The sequence below is a fragment of the Leucopleurus acutus genome, assembly GCF_964270905.1.
Source record: "Leucopleurus acutus genome assembly, chromosome: 18".
Taxonomy (NCBI): domain Eukaryota; kingdom Metazoa; phylum Chordata; class Mammalia; order Artiodactyla; family Delphinidae; genus Leucopleurus; species Leucopleurus acutus.
This window is the reverse complement of record NC_139160.1, coordinates 33,233,149-33,245,834: the sequence shown is the minus strand read 5'-3', so window position 1 is coordinate 33,245,834 and position 12,686 is coordinate 33,233,149. Positions and strand designations below refer to the sequence as shown.

General features: G+C 36.1%; 1 protein-coding gene across 1 annotated transcript in view; it reads right to left on the bottom strand.

Annotated features, from left to right (window-relative positions):
• Nucleotides 1-12,686, bottom strand: part of TDRD3 (tudor domain containing 3) — a 198,325-nt gene that overhangs the window by 74,477 nt on the left and 111,162 nt on the right. Inside the window, exons 5-6 of the mRNA XM_082859705.1 lie at nucleotides 11,193-11,334; nucleotides 692-763 (exon numbers count right to left, since the gene is read on the bottom strand). Coding sequence (XP_082715831.1) covers nucleotides 692-763; nucleotides 11,193-11,334 — 214 coding nt within the window. The remainder of the gene's footprint in view (nucleotides 1-691; nucleotides 764-11,192; nucleotides 11,335-12,686) is intronic.

Below are 12,686 nucleotides of genomic sequence, written 5' to 3'. Positions count from 1 at the left end.
GGACAGCAGGCTCTCCTAAAGTGCATTGATGCCCTTCCCTGCCTCATGTTCTCACTCTTTTGTCTCCTGTCAATCCTTCTGTTGATGCTTTTATTTTTTCTCCCTCTTTTGTTTTTAATGAACAAAGTGAGAAATTATAGCATATTTTTGTCTTCTTACTTTTGCATTTCTCTCTCAAAAAAAAATGCCCCCACCACCATCTGATATTAATTTTAAGCTGCATTTCAGGTGTGTCTCTTAACTGTTTCAATCTTTGGGTTAACAGCTTTTTTTTTTTTTTTGCGGTACGCAGGCCTCTCAATGTTGTGGCCTCTCCTGTCGCGGAGCACAGGCTCTGGACACGCAGGCTCAGCCGCCATGGCTCACGGGCCCAGCCACTCCGCGGCATGTGGCATCTTCTTGGACCGGGGCACGAACCCGTGTCCCCTGCATCGGCAGGCGGACTCTCAACCACTGCGCCACCAGGGAAGCCCTGGGTTAACAGCTTTTGAGAAAAGAATCTACACAAAAACCTTAATTACAATAACGAGAAAACCCTCCACAATTATTGATTTCCTGTAGTTAATATATTTCCATATAACTCCTATGACCTCTGAGTGAACAGTTCAGCACAAAACTAAACACAGCTTGAATACAAATGAAAAACATTTTTTGCTGATTAAAATTCATCTGCCAAAATGAAAGTCATTACCTGTCCAAAAGGCACAAAAGGAGGTGGTCCACCTTCGGTTCCAATATTGCTTCTATTGTGTTTTGACAAGCTCTGTGAGAAAAGTGAGTTGTAAAACAGAAATTATACATTAAAAATATATTTAACAACACTTATAATGCACCAGGAATCTACTCATTTTAGTATATTCTTATAGGAAATAGAAAAAAAGCCTTCTATTATTAATTTCAAACTATATAAATTATCGTATTCCTAACTTCAATAACTAGGCAAAGACTCTCCCCTTACTTCCCCTTTCCAAAACCCAAACTGACATGATTTTCAGAAGTATTTGCCAAGTTGCTCCCATAAGAAGAAAACACAGTTAAAACCTCTCAACAAAGATGATAAACTTTGGTAGCAAGAATTTCATTTTAATTAATTTCATTTTAATGCACAGTAAAACAATAATCTGACAGAAAAATATCTGGAAATTATCTTCAAAATGAAATTTTTAGACATAAAAATCTATTAGCAAAAAACATATTTGTGATACTGTTATATAATAAGAAATATATATTTGGTCTTTGTCCCCAGTTCCTGGAACAGAGACCCTAAAACACTTGAAATTTCCTGAATCACAGGGTTAAGGAGTACATTTTGTTCTTCATAATAAGTGCCTTTGAGCATCCTGAGTTTATATTAATGAGGTGACTATTAATGGGCCCCTAGCAAGCTCCAGGGTGGGGACTGGTAGCTGGAAAAACCAACCATGCGATTAGAGGGCTAGAGATTGAGTCAATCACCAATGGCCAGTGATTAAATCAAGCGGGCCTATGTAATGAACCTCCATTAAAACCCCATAAATGATGGGGTTCAGGGAGCTTCCAGGCTGGTGAATACATCCATGTGCCAGAAGGGTGGTACACACCAAACTCCACAGGGACAGAAGCTCCTGTGTCCAGGACCCTTCCCGATCTTGCCCTATTAAGCTCTTCATCTGGCTGTTTATCTTTTATAACGTCGTTTATAATAAACCAGTAATAGCAAGCAAAGTGTTTCCCTAAGTTCTGTGAGCCATTATAGCAAATTATCAAATCTGAGCAGGGGATCCTGAGAACCCCTAATTTATAGCCAAGTTGGACAGAAGAGTGGATAACATCAGGACCTACTACTTTCAATTAGCACCTGAAGTGAGGGGCAGTCTTCTGAGACTGAGTTCTTAACCTACGGGGTCTGTACTAAATCCAGGTAGTTAGTGTCAGAACTGAATTAAATTTTAGGACATCCACCTGGTATCCCAGTGGAGCGAACTGGAGAATTGCTTGATGTGGAAAAGAAAACTCCACACTAGGTGTCAGAAGTGCTGTTAACTAGAAACAGTTCATAGGAATACTGATAAAAGTGATTTCTAACTATTTAAAGAGATCAGACTGCTATAGTTTATAATATGGAGGATAATTTCAATTACAGTAAAATTTCCTTAATAAAAGTCTTGTTTTACAAATCAATGTATACTTAAAAGAAGTATTCAACAGATTGTTCTTTAATAAAAAAAAAAAAAAAAAGCTTCCAGGGCTTCCCTGGTGGCACAGTGGTTGAGAGTCTGCCTGCTCATGCAGGGGACACGGGTTCGTGCCCTGGTCCGGGAAGATCCCACATGCCGCGGAGCAGCTGGGCCCGTAAGCCATGGCCGCTGAGCGTGTGCATCTGGAGCCTGTGCTCTGCAACGGGAGAGGCCACAACAGTGAGAGGCCCGTGTACCGCATGAAAAAAAAAAACCTATAAACAAATGACAATGAAAACACGATGACCCAAAACCTATGGGATGCAGCAAAAGCCGTTCTAAGAAGGAAGTTTATAGCAATACAATCCTACGGTAAGAAACAAGAAACATCTCAAATCAACAACCTAACCTTACACCTAATGCAATTAGAGAAAGAAGAACCAAAAAACCCCAAAGTTAGCAGAATGAAAGAAATCATAAAGATCAGATCACAAATAAGTGAAAAAGAAATGAAGGAAACCATAACAAAGATCAATAAAAGTAAAAGCTGGTTCTTTGAGAAGATAAACAAAATTGATAAACCATTAGCCAGATTCATCAAGAAAAAAAGGGAGAAGACTCAAATCAATAGAATTAGAAATGAAAAAGGAGAAGTAACAACTGACACTGCAGAAACACAAAGGATCATGAGAGATTATTACAAGCAACTATATGCCAATAAAATGGACAACCTGGAAGAAATGGAAAAATTCTTCAAAAAGCACAACCTTCCAAGACAGAACCAGGAAGAAACAGAAAATATAAACAGACCAATCACAACTCTGAAATTGAAATTGTGATTAAATATCTTTCAACAAACAAAAGCCCAGGACCAGATGGCTTCACAGGTGAATTCTATCAAATATTTAGAGAAGAGCTAACACCTATCCTTCTCAAACACTTCCAAAATATAGGAGAGGGAAGAACATTCCCAAACTCATTCTACAAGGCCACCATCACCCTGATACCAAAACCAGACAAAGATGTCACAAAGAAAGAAAACTACAGGCCAGTATCACTGATGAACATAGATGCAAAAATCCTCAACAAAATACTAGCAAACAGAATCCAACAGCACATTAAAAGGATCATACACCATGATCAAGTGCCGTTTACACCAGGAATGCAAGGATTCTTCAATATACACAAATCAATCAATGTGACACACCATATTAACAAATTGAAGAAAAACCATATGATCACCTCAATAGATGCAGAAAAATCTTTCAACAAAATTCAACACCCATTTATGATAAAAACCCTCCAGAAAGTAGGCATAGAAGGAACTTACCTCAACATAATAAAGGCCGTATATGACAAGCCCTCAGCCAACATCATCCTCAATGGTGAAAAACTGAAACCATTTGCACTAAGATCAGGAACAAGACAAGGTTGCCCAGTGTCACCACTATTATTCAACATTGTTTTGGAAGTTTTAGCCACAGCAATCAGAGAAGAAAAAGAAATAAAAGGAATCCAAATCAGAAAAGAAGAAGTAAAGCTGTCATGTTTGCAGATGTCATGATACTATACATAGAGCATCCTAAAGATGCCATCAGAAAACTACTAGAGCTAATCAACGAATTTGGTAAAGTAGCATGATACAAAGTTAATGCACAGAAATCTCTTGCATTCCTAAACACTAATGATGAAAAATCTGAAAGTGAAATTAAGGGAACACTCCCATTTACCACTGCAACAAAAAGAATAAAACACCTAGGAGCAAACCTACCTAAGGAGACAAAAGACCTGTATGCAGAAAACTATAAGATACTGATGAAAGAAATTAAAATGATAGAAATAGATGGAGAGATATACCATGTTCTTGGATTGGAAGAATCAACATTGTGAAAATGACTATACTACCCAAAGTAATCTACAGATTCAATGCAATCCCTATCAAACTACTACTGGCATTTTTCACAGAACTAGGACAAAACATTTCACAATTTGTATGGAAACACAAAAGACCCCAAATAGCTAAAGCAATCTTGAGAAAGGAAAATGGCACTGGAGGAATCACACTCCCTGACTTCAGACTATACTACAAAGCTGCAGTAATCAAGACAGTATGGTACTGGCACAAAAACAGAAATATACATCAAGGGAACAGGATAGAAAGCCCAGAGATAAACCCGCACACATATGGTCACCTTATTCTTGATAAAGGAGGTAAGAATATACAGAGGAAAAAAGACAGTCTCTTCAATGAGTGGTGCTGGGAAAACTGGACAGTTACATGTAAAAGAATGAAACTAGAAGACTCCCTAACACCATACACAAAAATATATTCAAAATGGATTAAAGATCTAAATGTAAGGCCAGACACTATCAAACTCTTAGAGGAAAACATAGGCAGAACACTCTATGACATAATTCACAGCAAGATCCTTTTTGACCCACCTCCTAGAGAAATGGAAATTAAAAGAAAAATAAACAAATGGAACCTAGTGAAACTTAAAAGCTTTTGCACAGCAAAGGAAACCATAAACAAGATAAAAGAGAACCCTCTAAATGGGAGAAGATATTTGCAAATGAAGCAACTGACAAACGATTAATCTCCAAAATTTACAAGTAGTTCATGTAGCTCAATATCAAAAAACAAACAACCCAATCCAAAAATGGGCAGAAGACCTAAATAGACATTCCTCCAAAGAAGATATACAGGTTGCCAACAAACACATGAAAGAATGCTCAACATCATTAATCATTAGAGAAATGCAAATCAAAACTACAATGAGATACCATCTCACACCAGTCAGAATACCCATCATCAAAAAATCTATAAACAATAAATCCTGGAGAGGGTGTGGAGAAAAGGGAATCCTCTGGCACTGTTGGTGAGAATGTAAATTGATACAGCCACTATGGAGAACAGTATGGAGGTTCCTTAAAAAACTACAAATAGAACTACCATACGACCCAGCAATCCCACTACTGGGCATATACCCTGAGAAAAGCATAATTCAAAAAGAGTCACGTACCACAGTGTTCACTGCAGCTCTATTTAAAATAGCCAGGACATGGAAGCAACCTAAGTGTCCACTGAAAGATGAATGGATAAAGAAGATGTGGCACATATACACAATGGAATATTACTCAGCCATAAAAAGAAATCGAAATTGAGTTATTTGTTGAGTTATAGTGAGGTGGATGGACCTGGAGTCTGTCATACAGCGTGAAGTAAGTCAGAAAGAGAAAAACAAATACCATATGCTAACACATATATATGGAATATAAAGAAAAAAAAATGGTCATGAAGAACCTAGGGGCAGGATGGGAATAATGATGCAGACCTACTAGAGAATGGACTTGAGGACACGGGGAGGGGGAAGGGTAAGCTGGAACAAAGTGAGAGCGTGGCATGGACATATATTCACTACCAAATGTAAAACCGATAGCTAGTTGGAAGCAGCCGCATAGCCCAGGGAGATCAGCTTGGTGCTTTGTGACCACCTAGAGGGGTAGGATAGGGAGGGTGGGAGGGAGAGAGACTCAAGAGGGAAGAGATATGGGGATAGATGTATATGTATAGCTGATTCCCTTTGTTATAAAGCAAAAACTAACACACCATTGTAAAGCAATTATACTCCAATGAAGATGTTAAAAAAAAAATGCCATAAGGAATCTTTTCACCCATCTAGTCCTCCTATCTGTTTTATCTTTGAGGTGTTAACATATATCTGTTAAGCACTGGTTGTCACTTAATACACCTTCTCGACTCTGAAGTTTTTTGTGCATTTTTAATGATTATTGTTATAGAAAATGTTACGTTTAAAATATTTTAAATGGTGAAAAATAAGTTAAAAAATTACCATATGTACCTTACACCTACTCTAGAGTCCCTGCATTATAAAAGGAATACTATATATTTTGTATAAGTTATATAAAAAAACTAAGACTAAAGACAACAGTAATATTCAGTTAATTAATCAAAGAACAATTTAAACTGTATATGAATATCACATTTCTTGATAAGCTGTATTTAAGATGTTAACCTAGTTTAAGAAAAAACAGCAAATGCATAAACTTATCTAGGGGTCCTTTCCCCAGTTTTAATTTAGATTAAAGAAAAAGACCATTCAAAGAGCAATAAATCATTTCAGTTTATGCCATGACTTCCTTAAAAGCTCACATAAGCTGCCAATAATACCATCTCTCAATACACAGTATATAATTAAAAGCATATTACAGGATTTCTACTTCCCATCCTATGACTGTGTAAGAGACAAGACTTAATCTCCCTCTACAACTAGTAATCTGGACAACATGTAGGAAACAACTGTTTTAAGACATAGGGCAAGAAGTAGCACAGGACTGTAATCCCAAAGAGAAAGAGAAAAAAACAAACAAACAGGTGAACTCTGCCTTTCTGCTTGGAGGCATAATGCAGACAGACAGCACACAGTTCTGAGTTGAGAAAATGTCTCACAGCTCAAGCCAGGCTGAAATAACTGGAAGCTCTGGGGCAGAGTTTTGAAAAAGAGAGGCCTGTACAGAAATGAAGCTCCAGAAACCTGTATAGGAATTCCCTTAAGTCACTGCTGAGAACTAGGCTAAGCAAAAAGCAACTTCAAGTTATAAGCTTCCATTTATACTAGAATAAAAAAGAATAAAATACTTAGGGATAAAATTACACAAAGAAGAAGATCTATACAATGAAAACAACAAAAGATTGCTAAAGGAAATTAGACACCAATAAATGAAAAGACATCACATGGTCATGAGTTTGAAGATTTAATACTGTTAAGATGGCAATACTACTCAAACAGATCTAGAGAGTCAATGCAATTCCTATCAAAATCCTAAGAATGCTTTTTGCAGAGACAGAAAAATCCATCCTAAAATTCATATGGGATCTCAAGGGACCCTGAATAGTCAAAATAATCCTGAAAAAAGCTCATACTTCTTGATTACAAACTTACTACAAAGTTACAGTAGTCAAAACAGTACTGGCATTAAGACAGACTAATAGAATAAAGAAATAAAGAAATAAAATAAAGAAAAAAAATATGGTTAAATGATTTTTGATGAGGGAGATAAGGTCATTCAATAGGGGAAGGAGATTCTCTTCAACAAATGGTGGTGGGAAAACTGGATATCCAAAAACTGGATATGCAAAGGTCTTAAACCATGTACAAAAATTAATTCAAAATGGATCAAAGACCTAAATTTAAGAGCCAAAGAGCTAAACCCATAAAACTTCAGCAAGAAAACATAGAGAAAAAGCTTCATGACATTGGGAGTTTGCAATTTCTTGGATATGACACCAAAAACATAGGCAACAAAAGAAAAAAAACAGGTAAAACTGAACTTCAATAAAATTTAAAATGCTTTTGCATCAAAGGACACTACCAACAGAGTGAAAAGGCAACCAATGGAATGTGAAAAATATTTGCAAATCATATATCAGATAAGGAATTGATAACCAGAATAAATCAAAAACTCACACAACAACAACAACAAAATTTAAAATAGACAAAGGACTTAAATACACATTTCTCCAAAGAAGATATACAAACAGCCAGTAAACATATGAAAAGATGCTAAACATCACTACGCACTAGGGAAATGCAAATCAAAACCACAATGATATTCCACTTCACACTTATTAGGATGGTTATTATCCAAAAAACATGAAATAACAAGGGTTGGCAGGGATTTCAAGAAATTGGATCACTTAAGCATTGCAGATGGGAACATAAAATGGTGCAGCTACTGTGGAAAACAATATAGCAGTTACTCAAAATATTAAACAGAATTACTATGCAATCCAGCAATCCTACTTCTGAGTATAAACTCAAAAGAACTGAAAGCAGGAACTCAAGCAGATATTTGTACACCCATGTTCATAACACCTTTATTCACAATAGCCAAAAGGTGGAAAGAACCCTAATGTCCATTAGTGGATGAATGAACAAAATGTGGCATTTACATACAACGGAATATCATTCAGCCTTAAAAGGTTAGTAAATTCTGACACATGCTACAACATGGATGAACCTTGAAGACATTATGCTAAGTGAAATAAGCCAGAAACAAAAGGGCGAATACTATATGACTATACCATTATGAGATAGCTGGAGTACAAGGTGGCCAGAGATTGGGAGGGGGGGATGGGAAGTTATTGTTTAATTGGTACAGAGTTTCAATTTGAGAAGATAAAAAATTCTGGAGGGAGGGGGTTGGTTGTATAACAATAAGGATGTACTTAATGCCACTTAATTTTACACTTAAAAATGATTAAAATGTTAAACTTTGTTATGTATACTTTACAGTTTTTAAAAACAGAAAAAATTTTTAAAAAATTATCTGTCATAGGAGGTGAGGGGCGGAGCACTAAAATGTTATAGAACTACATTACTTTACAAATTATATCTGCTACAGAACTCTCCAAAACCTATCTTTATCATACTTTGAGGTTTGAGTTTTTCTTTTTGTCACCTGTCTATATCCAACTTGCTACAACTACAACACCTACACATGCTTTAAATACTATCCAATGTTCTCTTCCCCCTCTATTTATTTTGCAAGAATGCCTAGGACCCCATTACTTCCAAAATTAACTCTATGGTTTATTATTTCTATGTGTACATTTGATTTCTATGTGTTTCACCTGCCAGATGCTCAAGTAATTTGAACTCTCCATGATTTCTACAACATTATAGTTACCAAAATCAAAAAAACTATAAAACCAAAGAGAACTATTATCATATTAAGATGTTTTTAAACTCTTTTTCATGTAAATTTTTACTGCCCCCTAACAAGAAATACTAGCATGGCTTTCAGGAAACAAAGTGCAAAAATATATAATAAAACATTACAAGAATAACTGTCAAAGTACTACTGATCCATGTATGTGTTTGTGTGTGTGTATGTGTGTGTGCTGGAGGTGAGGAAGTTCCTAGGAATGTCTGACTGACTTTACAATTAGTAAGGTAGTTCTGGCTGGGTTGTAAAAATTATGTATAATATGTTGGTCTGACTTGACAACATCTTAACACACTTTTAAAAATCTCTAATGATAATAAAAATACAATATATTAATTTGTGAAAGGAAAAGATCACATGAAATGGGTGGGATTTCTCCAGGAAATTCTAAGTTCATAAACTTGGCTATTTATATAAAACTATCAAACCACTTCTGATTTACTTGCTTGTGCAACATTTTCAATCAAACAATGCAGTTATGGAATATTATCTTATATTTCATAGTATCTTATATAGTATATAATAGTATCTTATATTTCACAGCAGCCCAAAGTGTAGCACATTAGTATCATAAGGAATGAGTACTAAGGAATAAAAAATGTGCCTAAATTTCCTTATATATTTACATCCCAAACAGAGGCACTTTCAAACTTAGAAGATAGAAAAGAGTAATTTATCTTAAAATACCAAAAGCTTGAAATATTGCTAGGCCCCTTGACTCACTTTAGACAACAGACAAGATCTGAGAGCAGCACAAAAACATGAATTCTATCTCAAAGAGTAATTAGCTCTATGTGCTTGTAATTCATTTATTTCACTATTAGTTATTATGATGTTTATTACATATAAGACTCAGGGCCACCACTTTGGAGATCCAGGAAGGCTCAGATCCAAGGCTTAGACCTATTAGTGGTCTAATCATAAAATAAGTTTAACGGTTCTTAAAGCCTATTTTCTGATCCATATGGACATAACACTCTCTTACAAGACTGCTAGGTGAATTACATGATATACAGATACAGGCACCCAGCTCAAGACCTACACACTGTTCAACAAATATTTCTAGAATTGAATAAAGATAACACAGACAAGAATTCTGACCTCAAAAAGCTTACAATCAAAGGAGATAAGAAATAAATATAATTTTAGTGCTAGATAAAAAGTAATATACTTCTTAATACAATGAATAAAGTATTCTAAGAATTCAATAAAGGAGCAATTATTTCATTTTGTGAAAAAAACGAGCACTTGTTTTGAATCTAAAAGCATGGGGATGAGAGAGAAACTAAGATGAATGTCTTAAAAGTGGGAAAATCTTTTTTCTTTTTCAAAAGTGCAACTGAGGAAAGCTTAGAGAATCAAAGAAAGAGTAAGTAGTTCCATTTAGCTAAAACAAAACCTATGCGAAAAAATTAAGAAAGTTGAAAAGGTAAGCTGGAACTAGGGCTAAATTATAAATGACCTGAATCCCAGATTAAGGTATGTGAAATAAAAGCAGGGTGTAGCATGATCTGAATTATGTTGAAGATAATCTGGCCGAAGTACAATAAGTTAGAAGATGGAGAAAGGGTATATGGTGGAACCAGTTAAAAGGCTGCAAGTAGTCCAGGCCAGAGACTTAAACTACAATAATGGCAATGGAACCTGAGAGCAAGGGATTGACAAGAGATCTGACTGCAGAGGATCAATAAAACTGGTGGCTAGAAGCAAAGTAGAAGGACAATTACTAGATAACCTAGATGACTAGGAGGATAAAGATACTGTTAACATAAATGGTGAAAACATCAACTAATGTGACTAGGAAGACAAATGCAACAAGAACCCTTTCATTATAGTGAAATTCTAATTTGCTTTCACTTGTATCTGTGTGTGTGTGTGTGTGTGTGTGTGTGTGTGTGTGTGTGTGTGTGTAAATAAGACAAATACACATACATTATTCATATATATGCACAAACACTTGTTTTCTGAAGAAAGAATTATATACAGATACATTACACATATCTTACAACTGGTATCTTGGCAGTTTTGAAAACTCCCCAGTAAAGAATGGCCTTTAAAATATGTAACAAAATGTAACAAATACTGAAAATGACATCTGTTTTAGAAGAACAATATGGTTAAACAAAGGTAGATAGTTTCTGTAAAGATCACTGTGTTCCATTCTATTCAACTCTGGCATAAAGAACTAATTTTACTAGCCATTATAGAAAGATCCCTTAAAACAGAGAATACAATAAAAAGAGTGTAGTGTTTTAAAAGTTCAAACCATTCTTAGTTTACACTTACTCTCTGTAACTCCCATTTCTCAATAAGGTGTTCTACTTCACCGCCAAGAACTGTGGTGTTAGAATCATTCAAGAGCAGGAATCCATTTTTTATGTCCACAACGCCTGAAAGCTTAACTTTAGTTCCAGGTGGTGTGTTCAGGCTAAAGCAAAGAGAAAAAAAGAGTTAAAACACATTTAAGCTCCTTCCCCAAACTGGAATTCAGTCTTATACTGTGACCTGGTAAAATTCTTCAAAATGCACTAATGTGAAAACTATTTTTCAGGTGACTGGTTATATAGTGTGAATAGGTCATCAGGGAGGAAGTCAGAAGACCAGGTACAAGACTGTCGTTTTCTACCTTAATTTTTTTCTACATGTAAAAAAATATGGATAGGGACTTCCCCCTCAGTGGTCCAGTGGGTAAGACTCGGTGCTCCCAATGCAGGGGGATCCCTGCATTTGATCCCTGGTCGGGGAACTAGATCCCGTATGCATGTCGCAACTAAGAGTTTGCATGCTGCAACTAAGGATCCTGCATGCTGCAACGACGATCCCGCGTGCAGCAACTAGACCCGGAGCAGCCAAAATAAATAAATAAATAGAAAATAAGTAAGTCAGTAAACAAACAAACCAACAAATAAAAAAATCTGGATAATAAAAATCACAGCTCACAAACTTATGGTAAAGATAAATAGAGTAAAAGATATGAAAGTACTTTCTCAACCATGCCATGTTGTATAAATGTAAGATTTGCCCTTTTTACCCCCCCTCTGAGCTTTGTGCATTATTGCAAAGATATACTATATTATAAAATTAAATTTCAATACAGAAGAGATATCAAACCAGTAATAATCTTAGACATTGAACACCTATGTGAGTTACTGTAATCCACATGAAACAATGCTCTTTTTGGTTAACTATCCAGTTAAAGATCAAATGAGAGTTATTTACTCTAAAGCATACTGACTTCAAAAGTATTTTTTCATAATAGGTTAACATTATCAGACGTGGGGCAAACATTATAACACCATGACCCCTTTTACAAACACCAGAGAAAACACCTCCTATCAATCTTTTAATAAAGGAAACAGTGGAAGAAAACCATTTCATCACATAGGTTTATTCTAAAGTAAAAGCACATATACCAAGCCCCACTGCATCTCTTTGCACATACAGCAAGGGGTAAAGACCTCCAAATAGGAATAAAGATAGTCCTAAAACACTTGGGATAAATTAGAAAATCATGCTGAAAGACTTCACATTCTCAAATTTTTTTTTTTTTGCGGTACACGGGCCTCTCACTGCTGTGGCCTCTCCCGCCGCAGAGCACAGGCTCCGGACGTGCAGGCCCAGTGGCCATGGCTCACAGGCCCAGCTGCTCCGCGGCATGTGGGATCCTCCCGGACCGGGGCATGAACCCGCGTCCCCTGCATCGGCAGGCGGACTCTCAACCACTGCGCCACCAGGGAAGCCCCCTACATTGTCACATTTTTAAAAGCTTATAAAATTCAC